The sequence below is a fragment of the Triplophysa rosa genome, linkage group LG23 (assembly GCF_024868665.1).
Source record: "Triplophysa rosa linkage group LG23, Trosa_1v2, whole genome shotgun sequence".
NCBI classification, from domain to species: domain Eukaryota; kingdom Metazoa; phylum Chordata; class Actinopteri; order Cypriniformes; family Nemacheilidae; genus Triplophysa; species Triplophysa rosa.
The window spans coordinates 572,544-588,304 of record NC_079912.1 but is presented as its reverse complement, the minus strand read 5'-3'; the positions used below and the strand labels follow the sequence as shown (position 1 = coordinate 588,304).

General features: G+C 39.0%; 1 protein-coding gene across 2 annotated transcripts in view; it reads left to right on the top strand.

Moving 5' to 3' along the window:
• Positions 1-15,761, top strand: part of scn5lab (sodium channel, voltage gated, type V-like, alpha b) — a 186,094-nt gene that overhangs the window by 117,543 nt on the left and 52,790 nt on the right. For both annotated transcript variants that reach the window (XM_057322728.1, XM_057322727.1), the window contains exons 19-26: positions 2,385-2,539; positions 4,955-5,128; positions 7,005-7,127; positions 10,983-11,255; positions 12,374-12,427; positions 12,538-12,675; positions 12,755-12,859; positions 12,946-13,216. In XM_057322728.1, the coding sequence (XP_057178711.1) occupies positions 2,385-2,539; positions 4,955-5,128; positions 7,005-7,127; positions 10,983-11,255; positions 12,374-12,427; positions 12,538-12,675; positions 12,755-12,859; positions 12,946-13,216 (1,293 nt within the window). The remainder of the gene's footprint in view (positions 1-2,384; positions 2,540-4,954; positions 5,129-7,004; positions 7,128-10,982; positions 11,256-12,373; positions 12,428-12,537; positions 12,676-12,754; positions 12,860-12,945; positions 13,217-15,761) is intronic.

The following is a 15,761-nucleotide window of genomic DNA, read 5'->3' as shown; positions in this document are numbered from 1 at the left end:
CTGGAGTTTGTGCACTTTATTTCAGAAAACGGTCGGACTGCTTCGCTCGACAGCTCATAAACAAGTGAATGATTCACGGCTGTCATGTATTTCCTCTGATAATTCTGGACTGATGTGAGTTGAGACAGGGAAGCGTTTGAAATAAGACAGGATTTCTCGCCTGTAAATGGAATAATGGCACTTGAGCGTGATTGAATTGAATCAGTCGACAGCTCTCTGATGGAGAAGTGAAAGGGCAGAATCACACACATTCACCTCATCGAGGTAAAAAACAAAATACTGTCTTGCTTTATTCTGAACTTAAAATCAGTTCCTGAAGAGTTTAATGTGAGGTTTAATTCACTTACACCTTCTAGAAAATAAACTGATGCATGTCATGAATGTTTGAATAATCCACGTTGAGCGTTAATTCTCCAACAGCTGTGACATTTAGAAAATACATTTGCACATTTCGGAAGAAAATACGCGTACGTTTTTGTATTTGTGTCTTAAGCTTGAATGTTACGTGTAGTTGCGAGCAGTGTTGCGTAAGTTACTCTGAAAAAGTAATTCATTACACGTTACTGGTTACATATTCAATAGTGTAATTAGATTACTGTACAAATTACTCTCTCCAAAAAGTACTTAATTACTTATTACTAAATCCTATAGCAACCTTGATTAGTTAAGTGAGTCAAGGATAGACATGAAACGCCTCTTTTAATTCATTCAAATAAATCATATAAAACTCCATAAAGTACACAGCAAATTCGGCAGTGTTAAACAAGGTCAAATGAACTCTGTGTATATACTCTATATAGACACTTTGAGAGTGTGGATTATATATAGACTGTGAGTGTTAATTTAACATTTTTTAACACTGGTCAGTTAATAATACTACACAGTAAAATCGCCAAAGTATTACAAATGTGAGAATTATACATTAAAGCACGGATTTTAAAGTTAGACTTTGAATTTTGATGCAATTCCACTATTGCACACATATATATTACACACAGTATTTAGTTTAATTACATCAGAAGTAACTGTAATTAGATTACAGAAAAAACAAGAGTAATCCCTTTTCTTTTTCAAGGGAAAAGTAATTAAATTACTGTCACTAATTAGTCATTTAGCAGACGCTTTTATCCAAAGTCACTTACAGAGAGTTCAGGGAGTGATAAGCGATATGTCATACAGGAGCAATAATACAATAGGTGCCAATACAAAGTTACTAGTTTCAACAAAAGCTAGACCAATACCTTTTTTTAAAAAGCTTTTAAAAACATGTTTAGCTTTAACACGTGTGTGTTTCCTGTCACTGATGACATCATCACTTGGCATGATTTGTTTTTTCAACTCTGTTAAATATCTTGAGAAACGGTGATTCCCGGGTATGAGAATGTCCGAGGCTGCCGACGGAAGGAGCGTGTGTATAAATCAAGTTGTGAGACGATTGTTACCGTAACGCTGATATAATGTTTACAGGCAATAAGAGCATTTCGAGGAGCTGGGATGGCTGTAATGGAGACTCTTTGACGACTGCGAGACGCTGAAATGGGATTCATTGGCAGGGAATTATTGTTACAGACGTGCGCTCTCAGTGATGGTGCTTGGGATTATGTCACATGAGGAAGCGAGCGGCCGAACGCTGACTGCATCATTTATTTTGCTTTATGTATTTGTATGACACAGAAGAGCGCTTCAGCTATTGATCTTCACACTTCACTGCAGCTGTGTTTGTGATGTTTCAAGTGTTTTAAGCTCTTTGAAGTCTCTGGAGGGTTTTAAGTGCTTTTTAAAAGCGGAAAAGTCCCAATAAACCAGAGAGACTTTCATTCAGACATTAAATTACAGACTGATGATCGATTAATAAATCATCTACTCATTAATTCAAGAACAGACATTTAAACAATGACTTCAATGAATGTCATGTTGAATTAAATAAAGTAATTTAGATGTTTTTATGGGGGGTGTGATGTTGTCAGAATATCTAGTTGGGGTTTAAACACTGACAGGTTATAATGAAGATAAACAACCTCCATGATAACCACGTGTTACCACAAAGTTGACATTTTAACCATGGTATTTGTAGTAAAACTGTGGTAATACAAATGGTAATCAATATGCCAAAAAAAACCACAGTAACTGCATTTTGGAAAACTGGAAATGTTTTGTAATGGACATTAAGAAGCTAAAAAATATTATTATTATAGTTTTGCATGTATAATTTTAAAGCATTTAAAATATATGTTACAGTACTTATATTTTACTAAGAGCCACTGAGTTGAAAAATAAATCGTCTGATAAATAAATGTAAGCTTTTTTTATAAACATGCCAAACCCTTTCTGTATTTGAATGATTTTGTCATTCATATTGAAATGTTTGCTGTTTTGTTTTTCAGTGTGTGTTCGGCGGTTTAAGTGCTGTGACATCAATACGTCCGAGGGCTTGGGCCGAGCCTGGTGGCGTCTGAGGAAGACGTGTTATCAGATCGTGGAGCACAGCTGGTTTGAGACCTTCATCATCTTCATGATCCTCCTCAGCAGCGGAGCTCTGGTGAGCCCAAAATAAAAGCTTCAAATGAAATGATTTGTCACACTTTAGGATAGGAACCAGTTCTCGCTATTTACTAACTATTACTCTACTACGACTTTTGCATCAATGAACTCCTAATCAGTGTTGGGCAAGTTACTCTGAAAAAGTAATTAATTACTAGTTACTAATTACATATTCAATAGTGTAATTAGATTACTGTACAAATTACTCTCTCTGAAAAGTATTTAATTACTCATTACTAATTACTTTCTACATCCTACATCAACCTTGATTAGTTAAGTGATTCAAGGATAGACATGAAACGGCTCTTTTAATTCATTCAAATAAATAATATAAAACTACATAAAGTACTCTTATTAACTGACCAAAGTATTACAAATGTGAGAATTATACATTAAAGCACGGATTTTAAAGTTAGACTTTGAATTTTGATGTCCATTCCTTGCGCGCACACATATATTACACAAAGTATTTAGTTTAATTACATGAGAAGTAACTGTAATTAAATTACATTAAAAATAAGAGTAATCCCTTACTTTACTTTTTCAAGGGAAAAGTAATTAAATTACAGTAACTAATTACTTAGTTCAATTCAATTCAATTTTATTTATATAGCGCTTTTCACAATGTGCATTGTTCCAAAGCAGCTTTACAGGAGCAAATAAGAAAAACACAGAAAGGTAAAACACAGCACAGTGCATGGTGTTTATAGACCAAGCAAGATCATTATAATAAATAATATCTAATAAATAAATGAATAAATAAATAAATGTCTCCCGGTGAGCAAGCCAACACTGCACTGCTCTGCTGTAACTAGTTACTTAGTAACTAGTTACACTCAACACTGCTCCTAATTACTGCTTATAAGGTAGGTTTTAGGTTTAGGTATTGGGCAGGATTAAGGGATGCAGAATAAGGCATTAATATCTGCTTTATACATACTAATATGCATGTTAATAAGCAAGTAGTTCAACCGATCGCACACATCGTGTTTTGGGTGGACTCGCCTCATCCCCACTGACCTCAAACCCAGCACACAGACTGACCCTGGAACAGTGTGCAGGGCAGAAAGTGGCAGTGTGTTTTCTGCTGATGGCCTGAGGTGGCCGATGGCCTGCCGGTCAGTCGGGTGACTCCGCTGCGTCTGCGGGAGATCTGCTGTCTGACGCTAATCCACATCAACACGTGCCATCAGACATTAACTCATCTTCACTCGCCATACAGCCACTTTATTACTGAATTAATACCCGGTGTGATATTAGTTGAGATTCAGATTTGTTTAGCCTTCATTTATATGACATTATGTGATGCTTAACAGGTCAATAGTTAATGTTCCTTAAGACAGTCGTGAGTCAGCATTACACTGTATGTTTTATAGAAGAATTGAAGTTGTTAAGAGTTATGATATTTTGATAGAGGATCATCAAGACAAACGATTCATTTTCTTGGTTATGATGTGCGCTGATGAATCGCTCACATTCAGACTTCATGTTAAAGCGTCTTTGTGCGATTGTGCACAACATTCAGCCACAGGAGCGAGTATAAGAGCAGAAAACCTGCATAATGTCCTCGCTGTATGATATTATATAAGACGTTGCACTGTTTCTTAAAGATCAGAGGCCTGCGTGCTGTGCAGAGATATGTGACTCACAGAGAGGGGCTAATGTCAGTGCTCTACCCGGGTGCCAGGTGTGTGCCCGAGCGGCTGGTATTTTACTGGCATTTACCCGCAGTTCCAGCGAGCAGCTGCTCTTTCAGACGGCCATTTGAATGATTACTCATGAAAACATAAGCAGAAAATGAGAAACAGCAGCGTCTGCAGAACAGAGTTCTGGCGCAGATGTTGTCTGAGCGTTAGTGCACGTATGTGCTGGAGACGCACGCTCGGAACGCTTCAGAAAGAGAAAAAACTTCAACTCTGATGGCGTTTATTCACTCTAAAAGGTTCCTCAAAATGAAAATTCTGTCATTTATTCCACCCCTCTCTTTCTTCGGTGAACACAAAAGAAGATATTTTGAGAAATGTTCAAAAAATCATGTTTTTCTTGTTAGTTAGCTAGCTGTATTTTTTTAGTTATTACGGCTTAAATCAAAACAACCAGCTGCAGTTTGATTGATATTAATTGGAATGCACAATAAAAAGCATGATTTTTGAACATTTAAAAAACAAAGTTATCTCATTTTGGAACCAAACTCTTCAAATATATCTTAAAAGGTCCTTGAACTTCTCAGAGAAACCTCAATAATTCTTGTATTTCATCACTTCACTTTTAAGAGTATATGACTGTACAAGGTTGTCAGTGTTGAGACTGTTGAGCTCTAAAAATAGCAATAAAATCCCCTCCCAACAAAAACGTGAGAATAACAGTGAAGTCACTTTCTGATAATATAGGTTTATTGTGTGTCTGTTGACAGGCGTTTGAAGACATCTACATTGAACAGAGGAAAGTGGTGAAAGTGATCCTTGAATACGCAGATAAAATCTTCACCTACATCTTTATCTTGGAAATGACTTTGAAGTGGATCGCTTACGGCTTCAGGAAATATTTCACCAACTACTGGTGCTGGCTGGACTTTCTCATCGTGGATGTAAGTATACATCGCTTCACTTTATCAATGTCTCAATGATGCTGAACATGAAATGATGAACTGTTGTGTAGCAGGGTGTCATGATTTTACACAATACACAATACTGGCTTCACAATCACAATACTATACAAATATTTTAAACAAAATACAAAGAAATGACATTTAACACATTTATTTCCAAAACATGAACTATTTAAAATGTAAAACATGTTTTTAGGTTTTTTGAATTGACAACATGGCTTGTACAGTAAATTGAATAGATCTGTCACTGAAGATTTTAACACACAATATAAATCAAGGAAGGAATGAGGAAACGCTAAGAGAGAACTTCTTAAAACATTTTTGTATCGTGATACGCATGTCATGCCACAATATATTACTCAAAAAGCAAAAGATGATCATTAATAATAATTGTCATGTTCTTTGTGTATATTTTCTTTTGATTTCTGTTCTTTATATCACAGGCTGTGTATTGTGTTCTATAGCACACATGGACGGGTCTGTTCTATTTTGATATTTTTACATGTCAATGACCATTAAATGGTTGAAGTTTTCTACATGTGAAACACATTCAGACACCTGCGCGAGTGTGTTTTGTGTGTGTATGTGTGTGTTCATGTTTGTATATCCCGGTGGGGACCTAAACCTGAATACACACCAACACATGGGGACTCGTGTCACCGTGGGGACCAAAATTGAGGTCCTCATGGGCAAAACAGCTAATAAATTGTACAGAACAATATTTTTTAAAAACCTAAAAATGCAAAAAGTGTTCTATGATCTTTAGGTTTAGGGATAGGGTTAGGGATAGGGGATAGAATATACAGTTTGTACAGTATAAAAAACATTACGCCTATGGACTGTCCCCACGGAGATAGTAATCCAGACATGTGTGTGTGTGTGTGCGTACGTGCGTGTGTGTGTGTGTGATGTATGATAGCATCCGTCAGCACCAGCTCCAGTGAATCTTTATTCTTTATTATTTCTTTTCTGATGCTGTGAAGTAAACTCATGAAATCTCTTTTTCTCAATTATTACCACTTAAGGTTCGCTTTCAGTTGAACATTTCTGGGGTATTTGCATTAAATACATTTCCAACTTATACTTTCCAAAAATGTTATTTTACTTGCAAGTTGCAGTCTGTAACGTTTATAGTCATCTTTGTTTGACACATATATTTTCAGGTTATTTTACGTACTTATGTGTGCTGAAGTCAAATGATGTCAAACTGACATTTCCAGTAAAATCAGTTCAAAATTTAAATCATAATCTATTGTGAATCAAAGTAGGAGGCAGTTTTCAACACACATTTTTTAAACGTTATGAATGTTGATCTTTAAATAGATGAAATTCTCAGTTGTAGTGATCAAATAAAATCATGAAATTTAGTTGTGTGTGTGTGTCTAACTAAAGCAAGTATAACTGAATTCTCACAGGTGTCAGTGTTCGGTCTGGTGGCACGTGCCCTCAATTATGATCAAATCGGCACCGTGCGGGTTCTAAGGACTCTGCGGGCGCTGCGACCTCTCCGAGCTGTGTCTCGCTTTGCCGGGATGAGGGTAAGACCCGCTCCGACCGGGCCCGTCACCGCTGGCGCTTTTTAAGTGCACTCAATAGACAGGTCTAAAAATCCCTTTCGTTCCCTAGCAGGTCAATGAGGAGGAATAAAAGCCCTTCGCTCTTCACACTGACACACATGAAGTGTTCTACAGGAGCCGAGCGCTGGGTTTCCATGAACACTCAGTTCTCCAGTAATGCCGTTTCTCCTCCAGCACAGATGCGGCTGATGTTTCTTCTGCAGGTTGTGATGGAGCTGGAGTCTGTTATTGTTTCTCCTAACACTGCATCTTTCTCTCGGGCTGTTTGTCATTCATAGGTGTCACTAGTCAGCCTCGTAGCAAACACGCTCGGATACTCCGACTTCACTGCCATCAAATCACTCAGAACACTCAGAGCCCTCAGACCCCTGAGAGCGCTGTCCAGATTTGAAGGCATGAGGGTAAGATACACTCAACCCCCCCACCCTCTCTCTCTCTATCGCTCTCTCTCTCTCTATCGCTCTCTCTCTCTCTATCGCTCTCTCTCTCTCTATCGCTCTCTATCGCTCTCTCTCTCCCTCTCTCTCTCTCTCTCTCTCTCTCTCTCTCTCTCTCTCTCTCTCTCTCTCTCTCTCTCTCTCCCTCTCTCTCTCTCTCTCTCCTCTCTCTCTCTCTCTCTCTCTCTCTCTCTCTCTCTCTCTCTCTGTCTCTCTCTCTCAGTCTCTCTCTCTGTCTCTCTCTCTCTCTCTGTCTCTCTCTCTCTCTCTGTCTCTCTCTCTCTCACTCACTCACTCTCTCTCTCTCTCACTCTCTCCCTCTCTCTCTCTCTCTCTCTCTCTCTCTCTTTCTCTCTCGCTCCCCCTCTCCCCCCCCCCTCTCTCTCTCCCTCTCCCTCTCCCTCTCTCTCTCTCTCTCTTTCTCTCTCGCTCCCCCTCTCTCTCTCTCATCTCTTCTCTCTCTCTCTATCCTCTTCTCTCTCTTCGCTCTCTCTCTCTCTTCGCTCTCATCCTTTCTCTCCTCTCTCTCTCTCTCTCTCTCTCTCTCTCTCTCTCTCTCTCTCTCTCTCTCTCTCTCTCTCTCCCCCTCTCTCTCTCTCTATCGCTCTCTCTCTCTCTATCGCTCTCTCTCTCTCTATCGCTCTCTATCGCTCTCTCTCTCCCTCTCTCTCTCTCTCTCTCTCTCTCTCTCTCTCTCTCTCTCTCTCTCTCTCTCTCTCTCTCTCCCTCTCTCTCTCTCTCTCTCCTGTCCTGCTTGTGCAACCTATTACCTCAAACCTCTTCACCTTTACATTCAAACATATTACTGACACACATTCTGATATGAATTATTCTATAGACCACTTCAGAAGACGTAAACAATGAACTTTATAACAGGATTTATAACAGAATCAAAATGTTAATAAAAAATCAACAGCAGTATTTACATCTTGCGAAGTGGTCTATTGGGTGATGCTCATAAATCGAGCAATTTCTGCACTTAAAAAGTGTTTTGATTTCTTCACCAAATGACTGTAATAAGAACAGTAAAGTGTTGAAACTGAACATCATTGTGGTGTTTGTTGTGAATGTTCATAAACAAGGAATGTTTAATGCAATAACGTGAGAATCACTGAGAACAATTCAAAAGTGAATCAAAGAAAAGCACCACAAAGACATTCTTCATTTCTATCATCAGAATATAATTTCTTACGAATCAATGTTTCCATGAGTAGATAAATGAGAAACATTATCATGCTTTTGTTTGTTTTTGTCTTTTATTCCACTAATCCACTAAACGTGACGTGAAATGTTTGTGAAATGCTTATGTGTTCATATTCTCACTCACTCTTATATCGAATCAGTTTAATTTTCACGCAGACTGATTTGGATTCACCTCATTTATTGCAAAGGCTTTAGGGAGAAACGGAAAAATCGTTTCAGTGTTAGACATTAATGTGTGATATAGTTCATCAGATGACATCATTAACATGATGACATAGTGAGCAGATGTGTCAGTCCTTCATGCTTTTAAAGTAATGATCAAACTACAGGTAACAGGTAACACTTTACAATAAGGTGCTATTTATTAACAATAAGTTAATGTATTAGCTAAAATGAACTAACAATAAACAATATTATTACAGCATTTATTCATGTTATTTAATGTTAATTTCAGCATTTACTAATGCATCATTAAAAACAAAGGTTGTCACTGTTAACATTATTTAATGCACCATAAACTAACATGAATGACTGTATGGACATATGGACACTAACGTTGACAAGAATGAATAAATACTGAAAAACTCAATTGTCCATTTTTATCTAATGTTATCTAATGCGTTTACTACTGTTAACTAATAACACCTTATTGTAAAGATACCGATATATAAAATCTAAACCTGTGTTATATATTTAGAAAATAAAACATCTAGTAAACATGGATTATAACAATGAACGGCAACAGAGTGTGTTTGTACAGTTAACACAGAGAAACAGTGTTATTTTATTTCACAGTTGATTTTTTTTGTCATTGTGTGGCAGTATTACAGGGAATGACAGTGATGGATATGTACAGTAGTGTTGTGTTGTTGTCATTCAGCCCTGCGGTACATTATTAAACAGTCTGTATGAGAGAGAAACTGTGAAATGATGACGCTTGTTTCTGTCCGCTGGAAACACCATCAGTATTCTGGATAATTGAATGTCAAAAAAGTCTTTTAGCATGTGAGAAAGCAGTGGCGCCCCATCGCCTGCATGCTCGCACCATCATTCACACACACACACAGAGCGCCTGTTTCTCCTCTCTTTATCAACACAACTTTATTCATACAGAACATTATAAACGCTCGAAAAAGACACGTTTACTGAAATATAAACACGCACGCAGTTAAAGACAAGAGTTTTCTTCATCCTCATGTCATGTCAAACCTTGCTTTCTTCGGAACACAACAGAAGATATTTTGAAGAATGTTGATCATCAAACAACACTGAACCCCATTGACTTCCATTGGATGAACACAAAACCACTGAGACATTTCTCAAAATAGCTTCTGTTGTGTATGTATGTGTTAAATGATGAGAGAATTTTGATGTTTGGCTGAACTAGATCTGAAACATGTTCATCATATGCTGATGTGATTGAATGTAGTCGTGTAGTGTTAGTCTGTAGTTGTGTCTTCAGTGTAAATTGAATGGCAGTGGTTTAGATCTGCACGCTCTGTGAAGATGAGAGGTGCGGTGTTCCCCCGCCGTTCTCCGTGAATCTGGCAAATCAGATTAGACGTCACGCCGCTTTACAGCCCCGCGGGTTCAGAAAGTGCTGTCTCACGCGCAGACGACAACTTCCTGTGAGCGCCGGCCCTTTAAAACCATTTAAACCCACTCAGGCACTCTCAGCACACATATTCTCAATGAGACACTTCACTGCCAAAAAGAAATGTCACACTCAGTATTGTAGTTTTAAATATCTAAACATTCTTAAAATAACTAAATCATATCATTTTGCTTCTGAAGTGCATGTATCTTGATTTATTTAGATAATGGTTTCATTATTATATATTCATTTTTTACCCCATTGACAGAATTTGTCACTTTTTTGTGTATTTAAGTATTACTTTTCAAGTTTCAATTCAAAAATGTGTTTTTGTTGTGTACAGTATTATACAATATTGTCTATACAGTTTTGTATGTAGTGTGTGTTTGTGTGTGTATGAGAGAGAGAGAGAATCTCTCAAAACCTGCAAGTAGAAATAAAAATAAATATTTTGCATAAAAGTTGTTTACATTCTCATTAAGAAAATTCAACAGGGTTTATTACAGTAAAAGTTTGTTTGTTTATATTATCGTTTTTTACCCGTTTTAATAAAACGACCATGGTTGGATACCATAGTAAATTTCTGTTTACCAGGGTTTAACAAAAATAATAATAATAAACCCAAAAAGCAATGGTTACCGTGGTTGAACAGTATGTCTTATTTTTGTCATGGTTGTTACCGACAGGTTTCATGAGATTCTCTCTTGTACTATTCACTTGTGTTATCACGTGCAGCTTTGAATGATTTTGGTGTTTTATGAATGGCCGTCACTGACATTTCAAGCGCGTTTGGCCCTCGATATCATGCGTGTTATTCCAGCGATACAAGAAGTGGTGAAACAGCGTAAATGCCAGTCGCCAAAGGCCATTCATAAATCAGCATGAAAGAGCCGCTGACAGCAGCCGAGCGTTTGTTTATGGCCTTCAGTATCTGATGTGAAGTCAGAAACAAGCGCCGGCTCCGTGTTGTTCAAGTGGATGTGACAGCGCTCTGACACTTGATTTGTTTCCGTGGTAACCAGGTGGTGGTTAACGCTTTGATCGGGGCCATACCGTCCATCATGAACGTGCTGCTGGTGTGTCTGATCTTCTGGCTCATCTTCAGCATCATGGGTGTCAACCTGTTCGCCGGCAAGTTCGGCCGCTGCGTCAACCGGACGGGTTTCATCTACAACTCCTCATACATCAACAACAAGACGGAGTGTCTGGCCATGAACAGCACGCTGTACTACTGGAGTAAAGTCAAAGTCAACTTCGACAACGTGGCCGCCGGGTACCTCGCGCTGCTTCAAGTGGTGAGCGGTGGAACTTCTCTTGCTTTTCTCCCACCGCCGTCTGTCGGAGCGTGCGAATCAATCCACAAGTTTAGTTTTAGCCACCGCCGGGGCCATACGCTCAACTTTGTGCCCGTTTCTTGCTCTTAACTTGGTTGCTGCGGTAACCTAGCAACAAGTCACTTGGCTCCCTTCCATCACCTTCTTCTCACTTCACCCGAGACAAACCTTTCATTTGCATCTAGAAATAGTCGCCCGCAGCCGTTCACAAAAGCCTGTCATTACTGGAAACTAAAGCAAAGTGATTTCTGACTCCGGCTAATTCACATTTGACACACGTGAGCTGCTGCAGCGAGATCATTCTTCATGTTGATTTACAGTAGAAATATACATCAACATCCTTAACATGAGATATTAACATTGTAAAACCGACTTTAAAGCCGTGTGAGTCTCATGAACGGTTCTGTTGAAAACACGTGTGAAGACTTTGAGCATCATTTTGATCTCTCCTAAAAAAACAAGTTTTTATAAATTACAGTAAAACCTAAAAGAACAACACAGAATATACATGAATGTTTTGTTGAGCTGTCAGAGCCCCTCAGATCACAGTGACTGAATACACGACTGTTCTGTGTGTGGGTTTTACTACTTATTATTGGAATGCTTGATTCTGATTGGCCAGTCGCCACATTTGCAGGTTCGTTATTCCCAGATAACAACCTCTCAAAACTAATAGCACACGCTAACCCGGATGCAGCAAATCATTTTGACAAATTAATTATAAATATGTCTTTTAATCACATATATGACAAACCAAATTGCCTGTTCGTGATATCTGAACGTCATTTCTTACCTTAAAATCGAAACTAAACGGCTTTTCCTCATTCGTATTCCTCAATAAAAGATTTCAAATTCACATTTCATGTCCAGTTTTTTTCTCATGTGGCAAGTAGGCGTGTGATAAGCGGGATAATGTACAAGCAGCCGGCTGTTATGGCAGAAATAAGCCCCTTCAGTGTGACACAAGACCCTCCGCTTCACGTCCTGATCACACCGTCGGGGATTATTTCTGCCATAACCGGCTGCCTGGACATTATCTCTTACTTAATGTCTTTCTGTGTTTGTTTTTCTTTCCAAAGGCCACTTTTAAGGGCTGGATGGAGATCATGTACGCGGCGGTCGACTCACGATCTGTAAGTGCTCACGTGATTGACACTGATTTGCTTACTGTTGTAATGCTGATGCGTGTGTTGAGTCGTTCAGAGAATGTAAATGAAACAGGCTTGATTTTGTGATGTAACAGGTGGAGGAACAGCCCATTAAAGAGAACAGTCTGTACATGTATCTCTACTTCGTCATCTTCATCATCTTTGGCTCTTTCTTCACTCTAAATCTCTTCATCGGTGTCATCATCGACAATTTCAACCAGCAGAAGCGAAAGATAAGTATTAATCACAGCGAGCTGAAGACCGCCGAGACGCTGAGCTCTTTCTCAGAATAACAGTGAGGTTTCTCTTTACTTAGGAGGTCAGGACATCTTCATGACGGAAGAACAGAAGAAATATTATAACGCTATGAAGAAGCTCGGATCCAAGAAACCACAGAAACCCATTCCACGACCTTTGGTGAGTTAAAGGTCTTGCATTTGATTCTATATTTGAATAGGTCAGACCACGACTCTATGATGACTGTATCATCTTGTGTGTTTCAGAACACACTTCAGGGATTTTTATTTGACCTGGTCTCCAAACAAGCGTTTGACATCATCATAATGCTCCTCATCATCCTCAACATGGTGACCATGATGGTGGAAACGGACGAGCAGTCTCCAGGCATCGAGTTCATTCTCTACTACATCAACCTGGCCTTCATCGTCGTCTTCACCAGTGAGTGCATCCTTAAAATCCTCGCCCTGCGCTGTTACTACTTCACCGTCAGCTGGAACATCTTTGACTTCGTGGTTGTCATTCTGTCTATTGTGGGTAAGTCAACAAACGTGATCCTAACATGTGTGAAAAAACCACAGTGGCACTTTTTTTAAACATTAATGGGGAAATGTTTTCCTCATTATTTCATTATTATATTGACAAGAATACCATGTGACATGTGCAGTGCACAGTTCTGAAGCACTGAGAAACACCAGCAGTTTTCAGAATTAATGCTGACGGCGGTCAGGAGGGTTCTCTGAGAGAAGAGAACAACGTCTCTGTCGACTCAGCTGATTGGCTGGAACCAAGATGAGGGCTGCTACCATTGGAGTTAAAAGAGCTTGAACTGGTTCAATTCATTTCTTCATCGTTGAGAAAAAAATACATCGTAAGGGAATGTGTCCACCAAGGCGTGCTTCTGCCGGCGTGGTTTTTCAATTGTGTCCAACGGAAAGGAGCTGGCGTTCTCTTCCACACACACAGACAAACACACACAGACACGCATGCACACACACAGACAAACACACACAGACACGCATGCACACACACAGACACGCATGCACACACACACACAGACAAACACACACAGACACGCACGCACACACACAGACAAGCACGCACACACACAGACAAGCACGCGCACACACAGACAAGCACGCACACACACAGACAAGCACTGCAGAAGGAAGCCCGTGAGCCACGAAGGTAAGTTTGCGAGCAGATTCGGCTAATTTCCGCCTATTAGACAGCCTAGTCAGCTCATCGTTTTTTGTATTACATCACTTATAGTTCTTAAACCTTTAAAATAGAGTTTAGGAAGATGTATGTAACCACAGTCGTTAGCTTTGGTTAACTATTGAAGCCTTTTCTCTTGTCAAGAGGCTCAACGCGACCGCCGACTTTATTTGCGTGCAGATTAATTTCCGCCTATATTAGACAGCCTGTTTAACGTTTTATTTTGGTATTGCATCACTCATAGCTCTAACGTTTAAAATAGAGTTTAGGAAGATGTATGTAACCACAATCATTAGCTTTCATTAGCTCTTAAAGCCTCGTCTCTTGTCAAAAGGCTCAACGCGACCGCAGACTTTGATGAACACTGCTGGCAGCAGCGACGTCTGTGTCCGTACCATTCTTATCAATGACAGCGTAATCTCGTATCTCCCTGCTCCCAAGTCATAAACCTTGTATCTCCGATTAAACATGGTTTTGGGGAAATGTTGTGTTAATGTTGGTACACAACAGTATATGATAGCAATATAAGGTATAATACCAACTTTAATGATACAATGTTTAATAACTCAAAAAATATGCAGTTTTTTTAACTTCCTGAAAAATAATAAAAAATTCGGTCTTTTGATATCAAGATACGAGGGATTACTTCGCCCANTTCTGCCCGACAGCGACGATATAGGAATTTATAGTCTGTTATATTTGACCTGTGCTTCTCTCTCCTTTATCTTAAATGTTTGCTCTCACTGTGCGTGTGTGTGCGCGTATGTGTGTGTGTGTGTGTGTCTATGTGTTTTAGTACGTGTGCATATTGTGTGTGTGGAGCGTTTGTATGTGGATGTGTCTATCTTCTGTGTTTTCACCTTTTTCTTGTTTTTACAGGTATATAACTTTAATTGTTTTGCTTATAGTCAATATGTCTCATGTACAGCTGCTTTGTAACAATGAAAATTGTAAAAAAAAAGCACTATATAAATATGCACCAGTTGTAAAAAGCTTAACCTCCACTTTGTTTGGAACAGATTGTTTATTTGAATATGCCTCAAATGTATTGATTTCATCAATGTGTAAGTGTGTTTTTTTTTTTAACTCAACTCAACTCAACTTTATTTATATAGCGCTTTTTACAATTTGCATTGTTACAAAGCAGCTGTACATGAGACATATCACTATAAGCAAAACAATTAAAGTTGTACATGTCAAAACAAGAAAAAGGTGAAAACACAGAAGACAGACATACCCACATACAAAACACTCCACACACATAATATGCACACGTACTAACACACATAGACATAGAGACACACACACACACACACATGCACACACACACAAATGCGTACACACACGCATACACACACAGACAAGCACGCACACACACAGAGAAGCACGCACACACACGGACAGACAAGGACGCACACAAACACACAAGCATGCACACACACAGAATTAAACGGACTATAAATTCCTATATGCAATATTAATACAAAATTGCAAATAATGCAAAAAGTATGCAAATGGTGGCGAGGAACTCAAAACTCCAATTGAGAAAAAAAAACTCAGGAGGACCGAGGCCCAACCAGGGGATTCCAGGGGGTCCCAAACTCAGTCCTCGAGGCCGGTGTCCTCCAGAGTTTCTCTTCAGCCCTAATCAAACAAATCAAACACACCTGCATGTAGCTTCCCTGATAGCAAGAGAGCAGATGAAAACAATTGAATCAATGTTTAAAACTGTTGATTCCTCAATGTTTTGTTGTCACCATTATTGTGATCAGTGTTTGCTTTAGTTGAGTTCTTGACTCTCGTGGTTTAATGTCAAGTTTTCATTGTAAGCTGTAACAGAGCTGAAATATGTTTGTTCAGCCAA